At 42.9% G+C, this 19,696-nt stretch overlaps 1 protein-coding gene across 3 annotated transcripts in view; it reads left to right on the plus strand.

The window, feature by feature from the left end:
* The window catches only part of LOC144609147 (dipeptidyl peptidase 8-like), a 31,691-nt gene extending 12,278 nt beyond the window's left edge, over positions 1–19,413 (plus strand). For 2 of the 3 annotated variants that reach the window (XM_078427568.1, XM_078427569.1), the window contains exons 7-20: positions 455–583; positions 2,834–2,895; positions 2,978–3,078; positions 4,907–5,084; positions 5,244–5,403; positions 7,084–7,163; positions 8,142–8,294; positions 8,558–8,693; positions 10,058–10,203; positions 11,671–11,817; positions 15,065–15,217; positions 16,253–16,395; positions 17,763–17,874; positions 18,508–19,413. In XM_078427568.1, coding sequence (XP_078283694.1) covers positions 455–583; positions 2,834–2,895; positions 2,978–3,078; positions 4,907–5,084; positions 5,244–5,403; positions 7,084–7,163; positions 8,142–8,294; positions 8,558–8,693; positions 10,058–10,203; positions 11,671–11,817; positions 15,065–15,217; positions 16,253–16,395; positions 17,763–17,874; positions 18,508–18,624 — 1,817 coding nt within the window. In that variant the 3' untranslated portion in view covers positions 18,625–19,413. Of the gene's footprint in view, positions 1–454; positions 584–2,833; positions 2,896–2,977; positions 3,079–4,906; positions 5,085–5,243; positions 5,404–7,083; positions 7,164–8,141; positions 8,295–8,557; positions 8,694–10,057; positions 10,204–11,670; positions 11,818–15,064; positions 15,218–16,252; positions 16,396–17,762; positions 17,875–18,507 lie in introns of those variants that run through there. The other variant, XR_013549287.1, reaches the window with a different exon arrangement.
* Positions 19,414–19,696: the final 283 nt, after the last annotated feature.

Consider the following 19,696-nt stretch of genomic DNA (forward strand, 5'->3'; position numbering starts at 1 on the left):
GAGGCTACGGTGAAAGGTGAGGCATGGAGGCATTTGGAAATGGCACATATTTTCCTCGGCTACCAGTAAGTAAAATTGTTAGGATTAATAACACACAGACTATTTCATACAATGCCAGTGGCTTACTTGGTTAACTTTATAACTCGGGTCAAAACTACAGACCTATAAGTTTGTCACATAGCAACAAATTGAACTCTGCATGTCTCCAAGTAATGATTATGAACTTGTGTCTATTTCACTATATCGTTTCTCTGTAACAAGGTGGTGATCTCAATGATTATTCTTGAATACTTGCATTGTTATAGGTCTAAAACTGACAGTCACATGGAAGGAGATAGATGATTAATGTGAACAACAGTGAGATAGATTTGATTTGTCTCGTCTCTTCCCATAAAGTCAAATATCGAACGCGTTACTTCAGCACTTGATTTGATGTTATTTATTCTTTTTGCAGTCCCAGATGGGGGGAAGATTCTCAGGATACTTTACGAAGAGAATGATGAGTCAAATGTTGAAATTATCCATGTAACCTCGCCCATGCTTGAGACACGAAGGTGCGATTCATACCGGTACCCACGGACAGGTGGGATATTTGATTTTCTGCACATGGTTTTAATTAATGTGGACCCTCTGCGATAACAGGTATAAAAGTGTGCTAGAGATGCATTACTATAAATGTACCAACTCCTTGCATGGTTTGACAAAGAAGAGTGGAGTTGATGTTTCTTCTGGTTGGGATGTCTCAGGGCAAGAGCCACGGCTTCAAATAAGATGTTGGCCATTTGTGGGAGCATGGTGAATCTGTGGACTGCTCTAATGGAGTGGGTGTGGAAGCTCAGTCATGAGGTGTATTCAAGAAAGACAACGATAGATTTTTGGATGTTCTGGATGGTGCACAATTGTGAGGCTGAGCTTGATGTACCTCAACTAAAATTGAGGATTTGCATCTTGTTTGAGTAAGAATTATCTCCACCATAGCTGTTTCTTGTCCTCTGTCTGAAGAAAGGTCATCCACCTGGAATATTGCATCAGCACCTCTTTCCACAGGTATAACCTGGTCTGCTGGTTGTTACCAGCAGTTTCTGGTTTTAATTTGGGTCTTAAGCATCTGCACCTTTTAGTTTTGCTTTGGATTGTATTTGCGAAGTCCCTTTTAATACATTAAAACAAAAGAGGTCCCACAGCACAAAAGATGTTTTTGTAGGGGACCAAAAGCATGATCAATGAGTCGATTTTAAGAACTGCTTTAAAGAAGGAACTGAAGGTAAAGAGAATCAGTGTGAAGGGATGCCAGGTCTGAGGGCCTAAACTGTTGAGGTGGCTTCCAAAGGTATAAAGAGATTTTGGAATAAGCAAGATTGTATTAGAGACATACGCAGAGCTCAGACAACCATGAAGTTAGACAAATTACAGAGATGAGATGTTGCGGAGCTGAGAATTTTGGAGTCCAGGAGTTATTGTACATTAAAGATCTCGAGGCTAATGGGTGAAAGATGGTTCGTGCAGAATGGGAATGTGAAGCAGAGTTTGGACAGAGCTGAAATGTATCGGGATTGATCAGTGGAAGGACAGCCTGAAGAATGAGGTAACTGAAAGTGGACTTTATGTTGGAAATATTGTGGTAGTCGAATTCTTGCTCGGGGTCCATTCGTATGCTCGGGTTGTGCACAGCCTGGAAACACTCAGCAAACTATTCAACCAGGTCCTGTCGGCTTGCAATGAACTATCTTCATGCTTTGACTCCTGGTGAGTCTCCTTCCCTGTAGCTCTGATTGATTCTTCATCTGGGAGGTTTTTTGTTTCCATGGTGGTTATTGCATTCTGACATCAACAGGAGCTAAAAAGCAGTTCTAATGCCCCAGGGAAGATCTTCAGCTCAGCCAGGTAGGGCATTTATGCTTTCACTCTTGTTTGACTCCTAGTAAACTTGACATGCAATGATCTCCCGGATGAGAACCAAACATTTTACGCATTGTCTGGTTTAGATTTCAAGCTTTGAATAGTGGCTATCTTACCGGACTGTTATCTGGAGACATGATTCAAATCCCATAATGGGATCCTGGGAATATTAATTAATCTCATAGGATTAACGGTGACAATTCTCAGTTGACACAAAACCGCACCTTTTGGTAAAGTCAATGGTTCTCCTATCCTGCCCTGATCTGGTATATACATGCTGTATGTTGACTGGAACGCCCTGTCCAATATGTACATGTCCAACAATGTAGCATTGTGTACATTACGGATTGCATTGGGTTGAGACATTGACTCATTGTGCTCTTTTCATGGATGCCAAATTCCAATTAGGAATATAAGTGAGACCAGTAAAGATCAAAAAACAGGTTACAGATTAAAGATAGTGTTCATGAAATGAGAATCTATTTATGGCTTGATGTGAGGAAAACAGAATCCGCATTGTGCTCCACTGTTTGCATCCTCTCTATGCCTGTCGTTAGCACATCTTCCCCAGCCAACAATGGGCCATTATGGACTCCACCCTTCCTGAGGTCATCTGTTGCCGGCCCTGATTTGTTCTGGTTTTCTCTATCTTTCTGTCTGAAGTAGGTTTCCGACCCGAAAAGTCACCTATTCCTTATTTCCAGAGATGCTGCCTGACCTGAGTTACTGCAGCATTTTGTGTCCATCTTCACCTCCACTCCAGTGGACTGAGATAACAATAACCTGATTTCACTGCCTGGTACAAATGAGCCTTTCATTAGCCCTTTTTTCTTTTGACAAATATGAAATGAAGTTGTATTACTGTAACGGGATCATTATTGAACCAGGAATTTCCGAGATAGCTTATGTTTTATTCACTTTTTCAATTTTACAGGAACACTAAATCCAAAGATAACTTTCAAGATGTCGGAAGTAACAATAAATGCCATTGGAAGGGTGAGTGTTTATAATTCTCACCAAGTTTAGAACGTGTAAAGTCCAATCTAAAAGTAACCCTGGTGCTGTCTCTTTTCTGTAGATTTCGAGTGTTGTTGACAAGGAATTGGTCCAACCCTTTGAGATCCTTTTCAAAGGAACAGAATACATTGCGCGGGTTGGGTGGACACGAGAAGGAAAATAGTGCGTATGTTCCTGATTAGTTGACAATTATGAAAAAGTCAAGAAATGTATACCTTTCAGAGTATCTGTAGATAATCTAATTTCGGATACTATGCTCAGCAAATGAAGATCTGTGACATCCATGACTTTGGATGCCATGGTTTGGAATATTCCACAGTTGGTCTTGGATCCTTGCAGTGAGATACTGGAATCCAGTCTGAGCCTCGTGCAATGAGATACCACATGGTCAACCAAGCCCGATGTGTTAAAAAGCTAGATGTTTAACAAAGTCAGACTTCGACTGCTCGTTACTTATTTGTTGTATCTCTCGGATAATAGGAATTATTTTATTCCTATAACATAAGGGCGACACAGTGGCGCAGCTGGTAGAGATGCTGCCTCACAGCGCCAGAGTGTTCAATAGACAATAGGTGCAGGAGGAGGCCATTCGGCCCTTCGAGCCAGCACCGCCATTCAATGTGATCATGGCTGATCATTCTCAATCAGTACCCCGTTCCTGCCTTCTCCCCACACCCCCTGACTCCGCTATCCTTAAGAGCTCTATCTAGCTCTCTCTTGAATGCATTCAGAGAATGGGCGGCACAGTGGCGCAACGGTAGAGTTGCTGCCTTACAGCGATTGCAGCGCTGGAGACTCGGGTTCGATCCTGACTACGGGTGCTGTACTGTAAGGAGTTTGTACATTCTCCCCGTGACCTGCGTGGGTTTTCTCCGAGATCTTCGGTTTCCTCCCACACTCCAAAGACGTACAGGTATGTAGGTTAATTGACTGGGTAAATGTAAAAATTGTCCCTAGTGTGTGTAGGATAGTGTTAATGTGCGGGGATCGCTGGGCGGTGCGGACTTGGTGGGCCGAAAAGGCCTGTTTCCGCGCTGTATCTGAAATAATAAAAAAATAATAAAAATTGGCCTCCACTGCCTTCTGAGGCAGAGAATTCCACAGATTCACAACTCTGACTGAAAAGGTTTTTCCTCATCTCAGTTCTAAATGGCCTACCCCTTATTCTTAAACTGTGGCCCCTTGTTCTGGGCTCCCCCAACATTGGGAACATGTTTCCTGCCTCTAACGTGTCCAACCCCTTAATAATCTTATACGTTTCGATAAGATCTCCTCTCATCCTTCTAAATTCCAGTGTATACAAGCCTACTTGTATACACCTCCTGACTTTCGATCCTGACTTTGGGTGCTGTCTGTGTGGAGTTTGCACGTTCTCCTTGTGACTGCATCGGTTTCCTCCAGGTTTCTTCCCACATCTCAATGATGTCACGGGTTGTAGGTTAATTTGCCTCTGTAAATTTGCCCTCGTCTGTAGGGAGTGGATGTGAAAGTGGGATAACAGAACCGGTGTGATTAACGGTTAGCGTGGGCCGAATGGCCTTATTCCATGCTACATCTCTAAACTAAACAAAACTATCTTCAGAAAACATTTATTCTGTATTTGAGCCTGTAGAAGATGCATATCCAAAGACAGTGAGTGTTCATGAGTTGTCAGGCATGGACTCACAAATACCCTGGACATTGATTATTAAATATTCATTCACTGCTCTAAGTGTTCAGTTACCGAATATTATGCAAATAATTCCCGAGATTGGTCTACATGACTGCGCTCTGACATATATTTGTGATTCAGAATTTTTCTGTCATTAAATTATTTGTGTTAATTTTATGCAAGTATTATGTGGTTGGAAAGATTCACCCATGGTCTCTTCTATTCAGAAACAAAATATTACTGATTTTCTTTCAATTGTATAAGTCCTGTTTATTTTTAAAAAAGCAAACTAAATATTGCCAACCTATCTGAATGTATAAAATACTGGTTTTCTCATAGTGCATGGGCCATCCTGTTGGATCGGCCCCAAACAAGGCTCCAGATCGTTCTGATCCCCCCTACTTTGTTTATCCCAGTGGTGGGTGATGCAGTGGAGCGGCAGAAGCTCATGGAATCTGTGCCTGACAGTGTTACACCATTGATCATATACGAGGAAACAACTGACATTTGGATAAACGTAGGTACCAGCCTCTTCAGTTAATAAACCAGCTGCTCTCATAATCAGTATTGTGGTGGAGAGATTAATGTGCATCTTTTCACCCTTTTGGGATATGGTCTTGGTTGTGCAGCAAATGGTCACGGCGTTCAAAGTGAAGCCTTCTCCTCTTCTCTGCAGGTCCACGATATACTGCACATACTTCCTCAAACCAAGGAAGATGAGATCCAGTTCATTTTTGCCTCTGAATGTAAAACTGGTTTTCGACATCTTTGCAAGATTACAACAGTCTTGGAGGAGTCCAAGTATAAGCGGTCCTGTGGGGGCTACCCCTCTCCAGGTAAACACGCTGCAGAAACCAGAAGCCTTTCTTAAAGTTGGCTTGTGCTGCAATTATAGGAAACATGGAACATGTGCAACAGCGATTAGAACCTTCATTGTCCTTTTGTCGGCCAGCTATACCATGGCTGTTAAGATATTCCATTATTCAGAGTACATTGTTTGTAACAACAGCTCTTTTCTGGATATTGTGTTTTATTTAGGAATTCAAGTGTGTTTAAATTTAGGGATTAAATTAAAGAGATCTGAAGTATACAAAAGAGGTGTTTCTATAACTCTTTATACTTGGATCAGATGGTCTTCCTTGTGTTTGATCTTACGCTTTCTTGTACTGCTGTATTTATTGGATGGAAGCCTGTGCTTCTGAAGCAACTATGAATGTTTGATCCTGGGTGAATTACTGAGCTGTTCAGGATCGTCCATGTTAAAGATGCTGTATAAATGCTGACAGATTACATTCTGTCTCCTAGCTGGCTCTTCCCTCAAGCCATCATGGTAACCCCACCCTCCCTCTGTTGCCATTGCTTTGTTATATCATCAACAACGTTAAATATTGAGTCCTCGATGCACCTCTGCAGCAGCGTGAGATCAGACACCCCCAGTGCTGCCTCCAGTTTTATTATAAACCTTCCTCACGTGTTGCTGGTTTCCACATTGCTTTCTTTCAACACTCTTCCCTGGATGACTTTACATCATATTTAGTATTTTAATGAAATTCTATGAATTTTTCAAGTAAACTGATAATTTCACTTCTTTCAAATTCAAGGCATCTACAATTGATGAATGACTGGCTTGAGTAAATTTAAAAAAAGGTTTGTTTGCACAATCCTGAGGCAGCCATTTAACACGGAAATGGCCCCTTCGGACTGCTCAACAGCATATAATCCTCCAACACTTTCGCCACCTCCAACGGGATCCCACTACTGGCAACATCTTCCAATCTCCAACCCTTTTTGCTTTCCGCAGAGACCATTCCCTCCGCAACTACCTGGTCAACTTGTCCATTCCCACCCAAACCACCCCCTCCCCAGGTACTTTCCCCTGCAACCACAGGAGATGCAACACCTGTCTCTTTACCCCCCTCGACTCCATCCAAGGACCCCGACAGTTTTTTTCAGGTGAGGCAGAAGTTCACTTGCACCTCCTCTAACCTCATCTACTGTATCCGCTGTCAGTATTCCAATGTAGTCATAAGGTGAATATACATTATGTTTCTTATGATTAGAAAAAATTAAATGCATCTTGTCAGTTGGGGTACACCTTCAATTCACATCTTTTTTCTCTACACTCTGATCGCAGCCCAGAATTCCTTTAAGGTTTTGGGATGTGCGCGAGGCTGAGAAGACCCTAAATTTTACCCCTTTGGTGTTCATCTAAAGCTGCACTCCTTGTGGTGATGGTGCTTCCACATTGCTACTGAGTTGAGAGTTCCAGGACTTTGACCAAAGATGATGAGTGCACTATAAACAAAGTGCCTAAGTTGGATTGTGTGCTCCATGGAACTGATGCAGTTTGCCTAATGTCACAAACCTGTCTCTTGCGCATTCCATGCTTTCTCTGCAAGCTATTTGTACAAATAATAATAGAACCAAATTTAAAGAAAGCTTAAGTTTGTCCCTAAACTTTCTGATGTGCACTAATATAACATGAAAGCTAATTGATCTACATATTGTTTCCTCAGATGACTTTAAATGCCCAATCAAAGAAGAGTTACCTTTGACCAGTGGAGACTGGGAAGTGCTTGGGAGACATGGGTCAACGGTACGTATCCACTGGAAAAATGACCAGTTGTAGTCTAGTTGTAGTTGAAGGAACTTCTGTGTAACCTGAGCAATTCTGACATCATTTCAAGCTTTTATAGTGACTAATATCTTCACTAATCTAAATGACTTTGGCAAGGATATATACAAGGAACTGCAGATAGACACAAAAGGCTGGTATAACTCAGCGGGTCAGACATGCTCTGGAAAAAAGGAATAGTTGACGTTTCGCTTCGAGACCCTTCTTCAGATGCTGGTTTACAAAAAAGAAACAAAGTGCTGGAGTATCTCAGCAGGCCAGGCAACATCTCTGGAGAAAATGTAACGGTGTTCTAAACCAAGTTCATAAGTCATAGGGGGCAGATGTTGGCTATTCGGCCCATCGTCTACTCCGCTATTCAATCATGGATGTTCTATCGTTCCTCTCAACCCCATTCTCCCGCCTTCTCCCCATAATCCTTGATGTCCTTACTATCTGTCAATCTCTGCCTTAAACCCATCCAATGAACTGGCCTCCACAATGAACAGAGATGTTGAAGTACAACAGTTAGATAAAGAGAAAATAATGCCAGGCAATGTTGCCTTTAGATTTTAGCAGTCATCCAGTGAATGTAATGCATTTATTGACTTCAGCCTGAGGTGAGGAAATGGTCACGCCTTTGCTTTTGATTGTTTGCATGTGAAAAATGTGTAAGAATGTGGTCATGCTCCTGAAGGGCACCGTCCCTGAATGGCCCATTTGCACTTACTGCCGAAACTCACAACTGAAGAATATGCGAGAAGGGGAATGGTGTGGCATAAGCCTGTGATAGTACAATGTGAGCGGGTTCATTGGCACATGTCCAGTAACCTCATCACTTAACCCTCAGTCTGATGCTGCTAATAAAAGGGACTCGCTTTACATTGCATCTTATTTCTGCGTTAATATTTAATAACACAATCTGGATTGATGTCTTCTCAACTTGTGCATCTTTGACAGATATGGGTGAATGAAGCTACCCGCCTGGTTTATTTTCAAGGTACCAAGGACACTCCATTGGAACACCATCTCTACGTAGTGAGCTATGAAATTCCCACAGAAGTTGTGCGACTGACACAGTTAGGCTACTCTCATAAATGTTTCGTCAGCCAGGTAAAGCTTCCACGCCCCTGCAGTCAAATTAAAATATGTTACTAACATAGATACAACTAATCATTAATTACTCTTTCCCTTCCCTTTATTTGCATGACATGTTGTTAAATAAATTGTACAAAGACAGTAACCGTAATTAGTACATATCTTTGAAAGTATAGATCATTGGTGTGGGTGACATACAGTTGAACTGCTGCATTGGTTTAATGTAACTTTATACTTTACAGTGGATGGAGTTATAATTCTCTGGTCTTCATTTATAGAACTTTGATATGTTTGTAACGAAGTTCAGCAATCAGGACCGTCCGCACTGTGTACACATCTTCCGATTAATGGGATCAGATGAAGCCCCCCTTCACAAACGGAAAGAATTCTGGGTCACAATGTTGGAGTCATCAGGTATATTTGCTGCTATTAATAAAACCTTGTGCAGGAAATCTTCCTTTTGTTAGTGCTGCCTTGTCTCCATGAGACAACACAGGATAACACTTAGAGGCTTGCAGGGATACAGACAAAATTAGTTACCGATATAAAAAACATGAGTACATCTATTCATAATGTTAAAAGATTAAGAATAGGAGATTTGGGATGTTTGCATAAAGATCATTTCGAGCGGCTGCAAGAATCGACAGCACATAAGGCATAAAACAGAAATTGCTGGAAACATTCCGTGGGTCCAATTTCCCTTTGGGGAGTTTAATAGAACTGTTCCAGTCATGAGTGATTGCAGTTGTGTACATTGACTGAAGGAGGTGATATTTTTCTTAGAATAAAGATTTTAGCTTTTTTAACCATGAGCGGTTCAAAGAGCAGAATCTGAGTGGAGGCAGTACCAAATTCTAGCATTAGCACTTTGTAAAATTGTCAGTGTAGAAGGCAATAGATCATAAATTGTTGAAAAAACAGGAGTTGTGTTAATCTACATAAAACTAGTTTTCTAACTGCTGGAACTGGGGCAGCAAATAGATCGAACAAGGATGGGGCCCTTGGAGGAAGTACAGAAGGTATATAGAACAATTCCAGAGTTGTGTGTATAGACTGCAGGAAGTAATGTTGTTTTTAAATTGTAGATGGTTCAAAGAAAAGCTGTTTCCAGAGACTGAAGGGTGGGGAGAGCTGAACAGTAAATTAAAAAACCAAGATGTGATGTAAGGGGAAACATTAAATCAGGAAATTGAACTGACGATGAACTACATATAGTCAACAGCTTTTGGTGGCACTATGGCGCAACGGTAGAGTTGGTGCCTTACAGCGCCAGAGACCCGGGTTCGATCCTGACTGCGGGCGCTTGTCTGGACGGAGTTTGTATGTTCTCCCCGTGGCCCTTGCGGGGTTTCCCCGGGACCTCCATTTTCCTTCCACACTCCAAAGACGCACAGGTTTGTAGGTTAATTGGATTGGTAAAATTGTAAATTGTCCCTAATGTCTGCAGGATAGTGTTAATGTGTGGGAATTGCTGGCCAGCATGGATTCGGTGGGCCGAAGGGCCTGTTTCCACTCTGTATCTCTAAACTAAACTACTCATTCTTCAAAGGGAATTGCCTGAGCAAGTGGAAAAAGCGAATAGTGGTGATACAAGGAAAGAATTTGGGAGTCAGTTGAAGTGGATTTGCACTTGGAAGACTGACTGGCTCTTTTGTAATACTCTGAGACACGCGTGGATTTGCTCGGTTTCAGATGTGCAACATCAGCAGGCTGGGCTGGCTGTTGGGATGAGAGCTTGTACAATCTCTGTTGGATGAAATGGTGTTGGTGTGTTACAGGATGTCTGCAAGGGTACGTTCCTCCAGAGATGTTCAGTTTTCACAGCAAGTCTGGCTATATATTGCACGGGATGATGTTCAAACCACACAATCTACAACCGAGAACAAAATACCCCACTCTCCTTTACACCTATGGCGGCCCACAGGTAGGAATACCTCCAGCCAGCTTTCATTAAACTTGATCAGTATTTTCATTTTTCACTTTCTTTAGAACGACATAAAATAGAGATGGTTTGCCACCCTGAGGCAGAAAGCTTTCAGCTAATCCTGTGTTCACTCGGGCAATGTCGAACAATTGTTCTGCACCATGAATCTATTGGGCTGCTTGGGCCAGCTCTCCACCTACTGGATGGTTGATGCTGGTGAACCCAGCGAGATAAGTTCATAAATTATAGGAGCAGGATTATGCCATTCGTACATCAAGTCCTCTCCGCCATTCAATCATAGCAGGTCTATCTTTCCCTCTCAACCCCGTTCTCCTGCCTTCTCCCCATAACCCCTGACATTTGTCCTAATCAAGAAATATTTGTAGAAGTTGGCGGGTTTGTTCATTCCCATCTGAGTGATTCGGAAATGCCCCTTTCCTGCTGTAGTGCATGTTTTTTCCAATAGTTTGCTGTGTTTATTTCCCCGGATACAGGAAATACTGAGATATAGGATACCATGTTTGTGATTCTTCTCTCTCGTTTCTTTTCACAAGTTTTTTATCTTTTGTTCCATACAGCACAGTTTTCTTCTTTGAAGAGAAATACGTTTGCATTAAAGGTTATTTTAAGAGTTAGTACTCCCCCCATCAAAGGATGTTTCCATATCTTTTTTCTTTCATGACTTTCTATCATGGCGTGCCATTCGAACACAATAGATAACCTAGTTCCATGTTTCAATTGACCTGCATGGGGAAGGAAAAGACATCCTCCAGGAACGTTTGATCAGATATTGGATCTCCTTCAGAATGGAGTTGATGGGCGGCACAGTGGTGCAGCAGTAGAGCTGCTGCTTTACAGCGCCAGAGACCCAGGTTCGATCCTGGCTATGGGCACACTCTACGGAGTTTGTACGTTCTCCCTGTGATCGCGTGGGTTTTCTCCAGGTGCACTGGTTTCCTCCCACACTCCAAAGATGTACACGTTTCTAGGTTAATTGGCTTCAGTAAACTTGTCCCTAGTGTGTAGGATAGTGTGAGTGCAGGATGATTGCTGCTGGGTGCGGTCTCGGTGGGCCAAAGGGCTTGTTTCTGCACTGTATCTCTAAAGTCTAAAGATGCTGAGAATGCCAGTGCAGTAAATGGAGAATTGTGAGCAAATGGCATTTAGTCGCCGTCCTCAATATATGTGCCCAGTTCTCTTTCAATGTGCCTGCTGTGTTCATTTCCCTGTTCTGTTGTCCTTAATGTCACCACCACCTGGGTAAAGAAGTTTCCTCTGGTTTCCTGTTTGGATTTCTTGGAGCCGTTGTGATGTTCTCACCTGGAAATATTTTCGTTGTATTTACTTTCTCAAAACCTTTTATTAAAAACTGCTTTTGCGTTATTGCTTATTTCTCGGTAAAAAGTAATTGGATTAAATTGTTAAAAATATTACATATACAAAGCTCTTTTTTTTTTCATCCCACAGGTGCAGTTGGTAAACAACCGCTTTAAGGGAGTTAAATACTTGCGTCTGAACACACTGGCAGAGCTTGGCTATGTTGTGGTTGTCATCGATTCCAGGGGATCCTGCCACAGAGGGCTGAAGTTTGAAGGTGCCTTGAAATACAAGATGGTAGGTAGAGTGCTTTTTGCTTTGTAAATCCAGGTCTTCTAAAGAGACCATAAGTGGGTGAATTAGTCAAGTAATAATTTAGTTTAGTTTTTTGGTGTCATTTGTACCGAGGTACAATGAAAAGCTTTTTTGTTGCATGCTATCCAGTCAATCCAAAGACTAAATGAATCCAATCATGTTGTAACAGTGTGCAGATGCACAAAAGGGGTATTTAGTGCACTATAAAGTTCAATTAAATATAGTTCAGTGGTCTCCAATGAGATAGCTGGGAAGTAAGGATCACACTAGCTGGTGAGAGGATGGTTCAGTTGCGTGATCACAACTGTGCCTGGATCTGGTGGTATGTGCTCTCAAACTTCTGTACCTTTTGCCGGATGGGAGAGGGGAGAAGTGTCTGGGATGAGACTGATCCTTGATTATGCTGATGGCCATTCCAGTGTGAAGTGTAGATGGTGTCAATGGCAGGGAGGTTGGTTTCCTTGAAGGTCTGGGCGACATCCACGATTCTCTACAATTTCTTGCGATCTTGGATGGAGTTGTTCCTAAACCATGCTGCGTTAAAATGCTTTCTATGGTGCATATAATAGAGTCATAGAGTGTAGAAAGAAGCCTTTGGCCCATGCCAACAAAGGTGTCCCATCCAAGCCCACGATTTCTCACATTTGGCCCATATTTCTGTCAACCTTTCCACATTCCTGTCCAAATGTCTTTTAAATGTTATTATAGTACCTGCCTCAACTACTTCCTCTGGCAGCTCATTCCATTTACCCAGTTAAAGGTATGGATATGGACACTCGCATAAGCCCCAGCTATGCCTGTTTCTTTTGTTTAACGTCGAATAGTCCCTGTTCCACAAGTACACTGGCACCATCCCCTGACTCTTTCTCCACTGCATCGGGGCTGCTTCCTGCACCCATGCAGAACTCATTGATTTCATTAACTTCAGCACTGGCTTCCTCCTTGGCCTCAAATTCACTTGGACCATCTCCGACACCGCTCTCCCCTTTCTCTGCCTCCATCACAGAGGACAGACTATTGGCCAACGTTTACTATAAACCTGCCAATGCTCACAGTTTGTCTGGACTGCTCCTCCTCCCACCCTGCCTCTTTACTAAGATGCAAAGATGCTATCCCCTACTCTCAATTTCTCCATCACGGCCGCATCAGCTCCCAAGATGAGGTTTTCCATTAATCACAATGCTTTCACATCTTGTGGAAAATATTTGACTGTTCAGGCTCTGCTGAGAGAGCAAATATGATGTGTAGCATGGACGGACCAGCTGTCACACCAGGCACCGTTACAGAAATGGACAACGCAGACAGAGATGGAGGGGGTCATGTAAAGCTGCAGAATTGTTATTGAGTCTGGAAGGTTGCAACATGTCCAGGCAGAAGATGAGGTACTCTTCCTCATGCATATAATAGACATGGATGGATATCACAACACAAAAGGCCATGGACAATTAATTTGAATGGGATGGAGAATTAAAGTGTCATGCAATGGGTAGCTCGGAATTTGTCTGTAGGTGCTCAGCTAAGCATGCGTACAATCTGCGCGTCGTTTCCACAGTGTGGACTATAATGTAGAATGCTGACTGCAGTGCTCTAGAATGGAAGAAAAACACGTGAATCGCTGTTTTACCTTAAAGATTGTCTGTGACCCTCAATGGTGAGAGGGGTGGAAGTACAGGTGTCCTTGCTGCACTTACATGAGAGAGGTTTGCAAGAGTGGTCTAGGGTGATAGAAGAGTGGGCCAGCAAGTCATGGGGCAGCGATCACCACATGATGGTGGAAGATGTCTGGCACGCAATCTCTGTGAGGCTGGCTGAAACCGTGAAGGATCTGAATATAAGAGGCTGGTGGGGTGGCAGACGAGGAGCAGGGTCCTCCATCCTAGCTCTGTCCGAGAGGGGAGGGGGGGGGGGTGAGAGATGGAAAATGGAAAGGTGCGATCAAAGGCTCTGTTTACAGTGGCAAAGGAACAGCTGCGGTTCAGTGAGTGGGGAGACATTTTAGGGATTCGGCTGTGAAAAGACCCAACATTAAAGTAAATATAACGGAGCTGGGGAAAGCTGGAGAATGGTCTGGTTTTCTTTCAGAAGAAAGTAGTCTTGGAGAAAACGATGGTCTATAAATGCGAGCTTTGCCAACTGTGTCCACATGCTGTTAATAAACACTATTAAAACCTCGTTTACATCTCGTGCAACAAAGCGTAACGTATTTTGGCTTTATTACAGTAAGAATAATTCATGAACAAGTTAATGAGCTGTCAGGTGTGTTTCTGCAGCTCGCACTGGCAAGCAGCATGCTTCCGAACAACAGGGAACCACTCCAGGGGCTTCCACATAACATTCTGCACCTCAAAGCAGCACAGGCAGGGGCGCACTCCGTACAGAGAGATTAATATTAAATACAAGTGACATTGTGTTCATAATTCTTACAATGAGGGACCCTGGGACTTGCTAGCAGATTTGATGAATGATACATTTGTGGGCACAGTGGTGCAGTGATTTGGTTGCATGCCTCGTATCCAGAGACCTGGAGATGAGAATTTGCGTTTAAATTCAATTTAGTAAAGATATCTAGTGTTTTAAAGCTCAGTAATCTCCAGCGATAGTAATCACAATCATAGTTTTGTTCGCAAATGGCCATCAGGAAATGAAATCTGTCCCAGGTATGGTTACTGATAATCACCCCTTCAGTGCAGGAACATTGAGGTGGTGTCAATAAATGTTGGAGATAGACACAAAGTGCTGGAATAACACAACAGGTCAAGTAGCATCTCTGGAGTAAAAGGAAAGGTGAAGTTTAGGGTCGGAACCCTTCAGCCTGTCATTGATGTCACTTCCATATGACGCCACATTGGCTCAGCCATAACGCTGCTGTCTCACAACACCAGAGACCTGGGTTCAATCCTGACTACACTTGCTGCCTGTACGGAGTTTGCACATTCTTCCTATGACCGCGGGTGCTCCGGTTTCCTCCCACATTCCAAAGACACGCAGGTTTGAAGTTTTATTGGCTTCTGTAAATTGTCCCTAGTGTAGGATGGGATAGCATAGAACTAGTGTATGGGTGATTGATGATTGGCTTGGACTCAGTGGGCTGAATGGCCTGTTTCCTCACTGTATCTCTAAACTAAACTAATCCCACAAAGTAATAAACATTGAGTTTTTTGTGCACTGAGATTATTTACATTGAATGCGTCCTGGATTTACCATTCTAATGGGTATATTTCTCTTGCAGGGGCAGGTGGAAGTAGATGACCAGGTGGAAGGGCTACAGTACCTGGCGACTAAGTACAGATTTATTGACCTTGAGCGGGTAGCAATCCATGGCTGGTCATACGGAGGCTACCTGTCCCTCATGGCTCTCGTGAGGAGACCAGACATATTTAAGGTGCTAACTTGTTATCATCTGCACAGTGCTCTCGTTTATTTGGGAATCTTGACAAAGGCTCGGGAGAGTCAGATATCGGAGAGGTCACCTGTAGATCACCTGAGTTCAGAGTGTGAATAAAATACAAAAATTGCCCTCCTTTCCATTTGAATTTTATGTACATGGTATTGGGTATTAAAGCTGAACTCGCTGTTCATGTACTTCTGATCAAATTAAGGATAAATTTGGTGTTGCCAGAATGCAACGGCTGCATTCTGTGTATTTAATCCATGTTATACCTGAAATTGTTTAATGGGGTCAGTAGAAGAAAATTTACTTTGCATATATCTCTTACTGAACCTGCCTCAAAGTTTAGTTGCTGACACGGAGTATAAATTCTACAGCACCGTGATGGAAAATGCTAAAGAATTTAGATGCTGTTAATTTAGCCTCAATAAAACACTTGTACAAGTTGAAGTTTTAAAATTTTCAAAAAAATAGAAAGGTTCAAACAGAACAAACTGCCAGAGGAGAGAGTCCAGGCAGGTGCAGGTGGGACTAGTGTAGATGGGACATCTTGATCGGCATGGGCCAGTTGGGACAAATGGCCTGTTTCCGTGCTACATGGCTCTATGACTTTATGGGGTATGGGGAGGCTGGGGGTACCTTTGGAATCTCTGGTTGGGGTTAAATTGGAACTTAAGTTGTCATTTGGTTTTGTTGAAACGATGCCCAGTATTTCTGACAAAGATTAAGGATGATAGCTGAGAGGAAGAAATGAGAGAGCGCGAATGCTGAAACCTGGAGCTACGAATAAACTGTGGTTGCCGAACTCGGGTGAAGTGGTATCTGTGGAGGTGAAAGAGTTGTGTCGACATTCCGGGTTGAGACTCTGCATCAGGATGATAGCATCCGTGATCTCAAAGTTGAGGTGGCAGTGAATGTGGCTGATTCAGGAGCAGGCTGGTTTCTTTTCATGTTGGAAGATGCATGATCTGGGACAGCTGTGCTCTTGCCAGCTGTGGACTTTATGTTTTGCAACTTGGTCTCTCACAGGTAGCCATTGCTGGAGCCCCTGTGACGCTGTGGATCTTCTATGACACGGGATACACTGAGCGCTACATGGGACTCCCAGAGAAAAATGAGAGTGGCTATGACATTGGATCAGCAGCAATGCAAGTGGACCACTTCCCTCTGGAGTGAGTTTTACCATTTGGAAATGCCTGGTGTTTTTGTTGTTTCCCAGTTGTGTGCCAAGCCTATGTATACCCAACATGAAATGCACTTAATGTGAGAGAGAAATGATGCAATCACTGGTACCTGCTTTAAAGATCCTTCAGTAGTTTAAATTTATTTCATTTTGATATGTGGTGTTTGTGAAAAGTAATTAACCATCACTGGGATAATTGTGCAATAAGGTAGAGCGGAGGGGAAAAAACACAGTGTGAGAGTAACTCAGCAGACTTGGCAGTATCTCTGGAGAACATGGATAGGTGACATTTCAGGTCAGGGTCCTTTAGACTGATTGTAGGAGAGGGAGAAGAAAGCTCGGAGAGGAGGGGGAGGGGGACAAACCCTGGCAGGTAATAGGTTGACACAAGCGTGAAGGTTTTTAAAAAAAGTGGATTGTTGGACAAAGGCCTCAGATGAAAAGACCTATATGTGAGATAAAAAGGATTGAAGAGTTGTGAATTGTGAAGCTAAAGGGATGAATGTCGGTGGGAGGGGAGGGGAGAAATAGGTGCAAGTCCAGGTGGGCATAGGGGAAGGGGGGGGAAGGGAGGGGTGTTTATGTGGGGGAAGAAGGGATAAGGGGAGGGTATGTGGTTACTTCTTGACATTGTGACTGGGGAGGTCACTGTCTTAGTCTTATCTTTTCAGGGCCTAAACCCCTAACCGTTTATATGATATTTGTTAGGACTGAATAAAATGAAAACCAGTTTATCAATCAGAATGTTTGATAAGTTAGTTCTGGAAGGATGATGTGAATAAGATGAGTAATGTGCTCAGTTAAATCTAACTACTACTGCTGATAGTGTGAGCTGTGATTAGAAACTCCCTGATCTGTGTATCTGCACAGCATTCCAATGAGAACTTCAATTTGGCTTTCCAATAATTGTGTTGTCAAATTAACAATTAATTGGAATACCAGAACGTTTCTCAACTTGTTCACCGTGCTTAATGCAAATTGTTCCAGAGAAGGGGGGAGGAGGGAACCTCATTGAAACAACGAATATAATGAAAGGCTTGGATAGAGTGGATGTGGAGAGGATATTTCCACTAGTGGGAGAATCTAGGGCTAGAGGTCATAGCCTCAAAATAACAGGATATCCCTTTAGGAAGGAGATAAGGAATTTCTTTTGTCAGAGGGTGGTGAATCTGTGGAATTCATTGCCGCAGCGGGCTGCGGAGGCAGTCATTTGATATTTTTAAGGCAGAGATAGATAGATTCTTGATTAGTACGGGTGTTGGGTTATGGGGAGAAGGCAGGAGAATGGGGTTGAGAGGGTGAGATGTCACTTATAAGAACACTGCAATCAGCTTTCCTTTCCCGTCTCATCCACAGACCAAACCGCCTCCTCCTCCTGCACGGCTTCCTCGATGAGAACGTCCACTTTTCTCACACCACAGTTCTCCTTAGTTTCCTTGTTCAGTCAGGGAGACCATACGACCTGCAGGTAATAATATTAAACGGCAAACGGAATAGACTATCATCAAGTCTGTCATTTACACTAAGAACAATGCACCCATTCGATGGACATGGCTTAATCCTCTTTATAATTGTAAGTGCTTGACATTTAATGTAACGGTTACTAGGGCGGCCCGTTGGCGCAGCAGTTAAGTTGCTGCCTTACAGCGCCAGAGGCCTGCGTTAGATCCTGACTACCAGTGCTGTACGTTGTCCCCTGACCTGCGTGGGTTTTCTTCGGGGGCTCCAGTTTCCTCCCACTCACCAAAGACGTACAGGGCTAGTAGGCTAATAGTACATTATTCCTAGTGTGTGTAGGATAGTGTTAGTGTGTTGGGCTCGCTGGTCAGTGAGGACCCGGTGGGCGGAAGGACCTGTTTCTGCGCTGTATCTCTAAATTGAAATAATTCTTATCCTCATTAATGATACAAATCACTGCAATAAACATCCCAGCACTGAGCTAATGATGTATTGTCAATAGAAAAATACTGTAAGTAACTTTGGGGAAATTGCGTGAGTTTCGAGATCCAAATTTCTGACCAGGTTGTTGGCAGGAATTTTATGTGTGTTTGTCGTCCATAGATGCTGATACGATTTTATAATTTGGAAATTATCTTTTCAGGTGTATCCCCAAGAACGACACAGTATTCGGGTCCCAGAGTCTGGAGAACATTATGAACTGTATCTGCTCTATTACCTTCAGGAGAACCTGGCTTCCCAGATTGCCGCCATGAAGTAGAAGATGATATATTATTCTTGACACCCAGTTCAGCCAACAATCGAATGCAGGAGATGTCAGACCTTTCCGTACCTCATTAACACTGACTCCCCCTCCCCCTCCCCCTCCCCCTTCCTCCAGCTAATGATGGTTGCCTCATTTCTTGCTTGCAACAGTCTCGCTGTTTCCGTAATAACAGCAGTAGCCGCATTCCATTGTCTATTGAATTCCTCTCTGTCATTGCTGACGTTTCTGAATCTCGCAACTGGAGCTCCCACGTCTGATCATCTCCCTCCCTCCATGGCAATATTTGTCGCCATTCTTGCGTCCCCACAATTATAACGCCTCCCCATGATCTCACTGATAGTGCCTGACAGTAATTTCTTGCTCTTTGTTCTAAGAATGTAATGGAATGAGATCCATGAACGCACAAAACCACGAGCATGTTGTGGGCATTAAGGATGATTTCTTTTGAAGAATGCGCGTGTGCGGTAAGACTTGGATAATGTAGCAGTATTTCATGAGTTTTATGTTACTTCCTCCTTGATTCACGAAGCTATTTAAAACACTATTTGCTATCAGAGCTTTCCTCCTGTACTTCCAGCTGCCAGACCTTCAGTGTTGCTTTCTACCTTCACAGCATCCATTCCTGCATGGTTGTTCATTTGTTAAATGGCCATAAAATCACACTTGTTTCCATGGTGTAGAGTAAATGCAGATGATTGTAAAACATTTTTGAGCACTTTATGTACAATTAATATCTTGATTAATGTCTTAAATAGTATCTTTTTTTTAAACTTAAAATATCGACATCTGGTCATGATTTATTTATTCTCTTCTGGATACAAAGGTTTCTACGCCATGTCTGGTTTAAATCTTTGGATATCGGCATTCATTCTGTGAAGTGAGAGCAGGGTATAAATGTACAGGGGCTTATTATTTGACTAGAAAGGCAGTTCTGTATCTGAAGAGAAACAAGTGCTGGAAACAGGCAACCTGTCAGGCAGCATTTCTGGAGAGTGTAGCAGTTAACATTTCACTTCTGCAACCTTGGAAAGGAACAGTCCAGATCACCTGTTGCCTGATTCTGTTT

This window comes from Rhinoraja longicauda, chromosome 33 (genome assembly GCF_053455715.1).
Source record: "Rhinoraja longicauda isolate Sanriku21f chromosome 33, sRhiLon1.1, whole genome shotgun sequence".
NCBI classification, from domain to species: domain Eukaryota; kingdom Metazoa; phylum Chordata; class Chondrichthyes; order Rajiformes; family Arhynchobatidae; genus Rhinoraja; species Rhinoraja longicauda.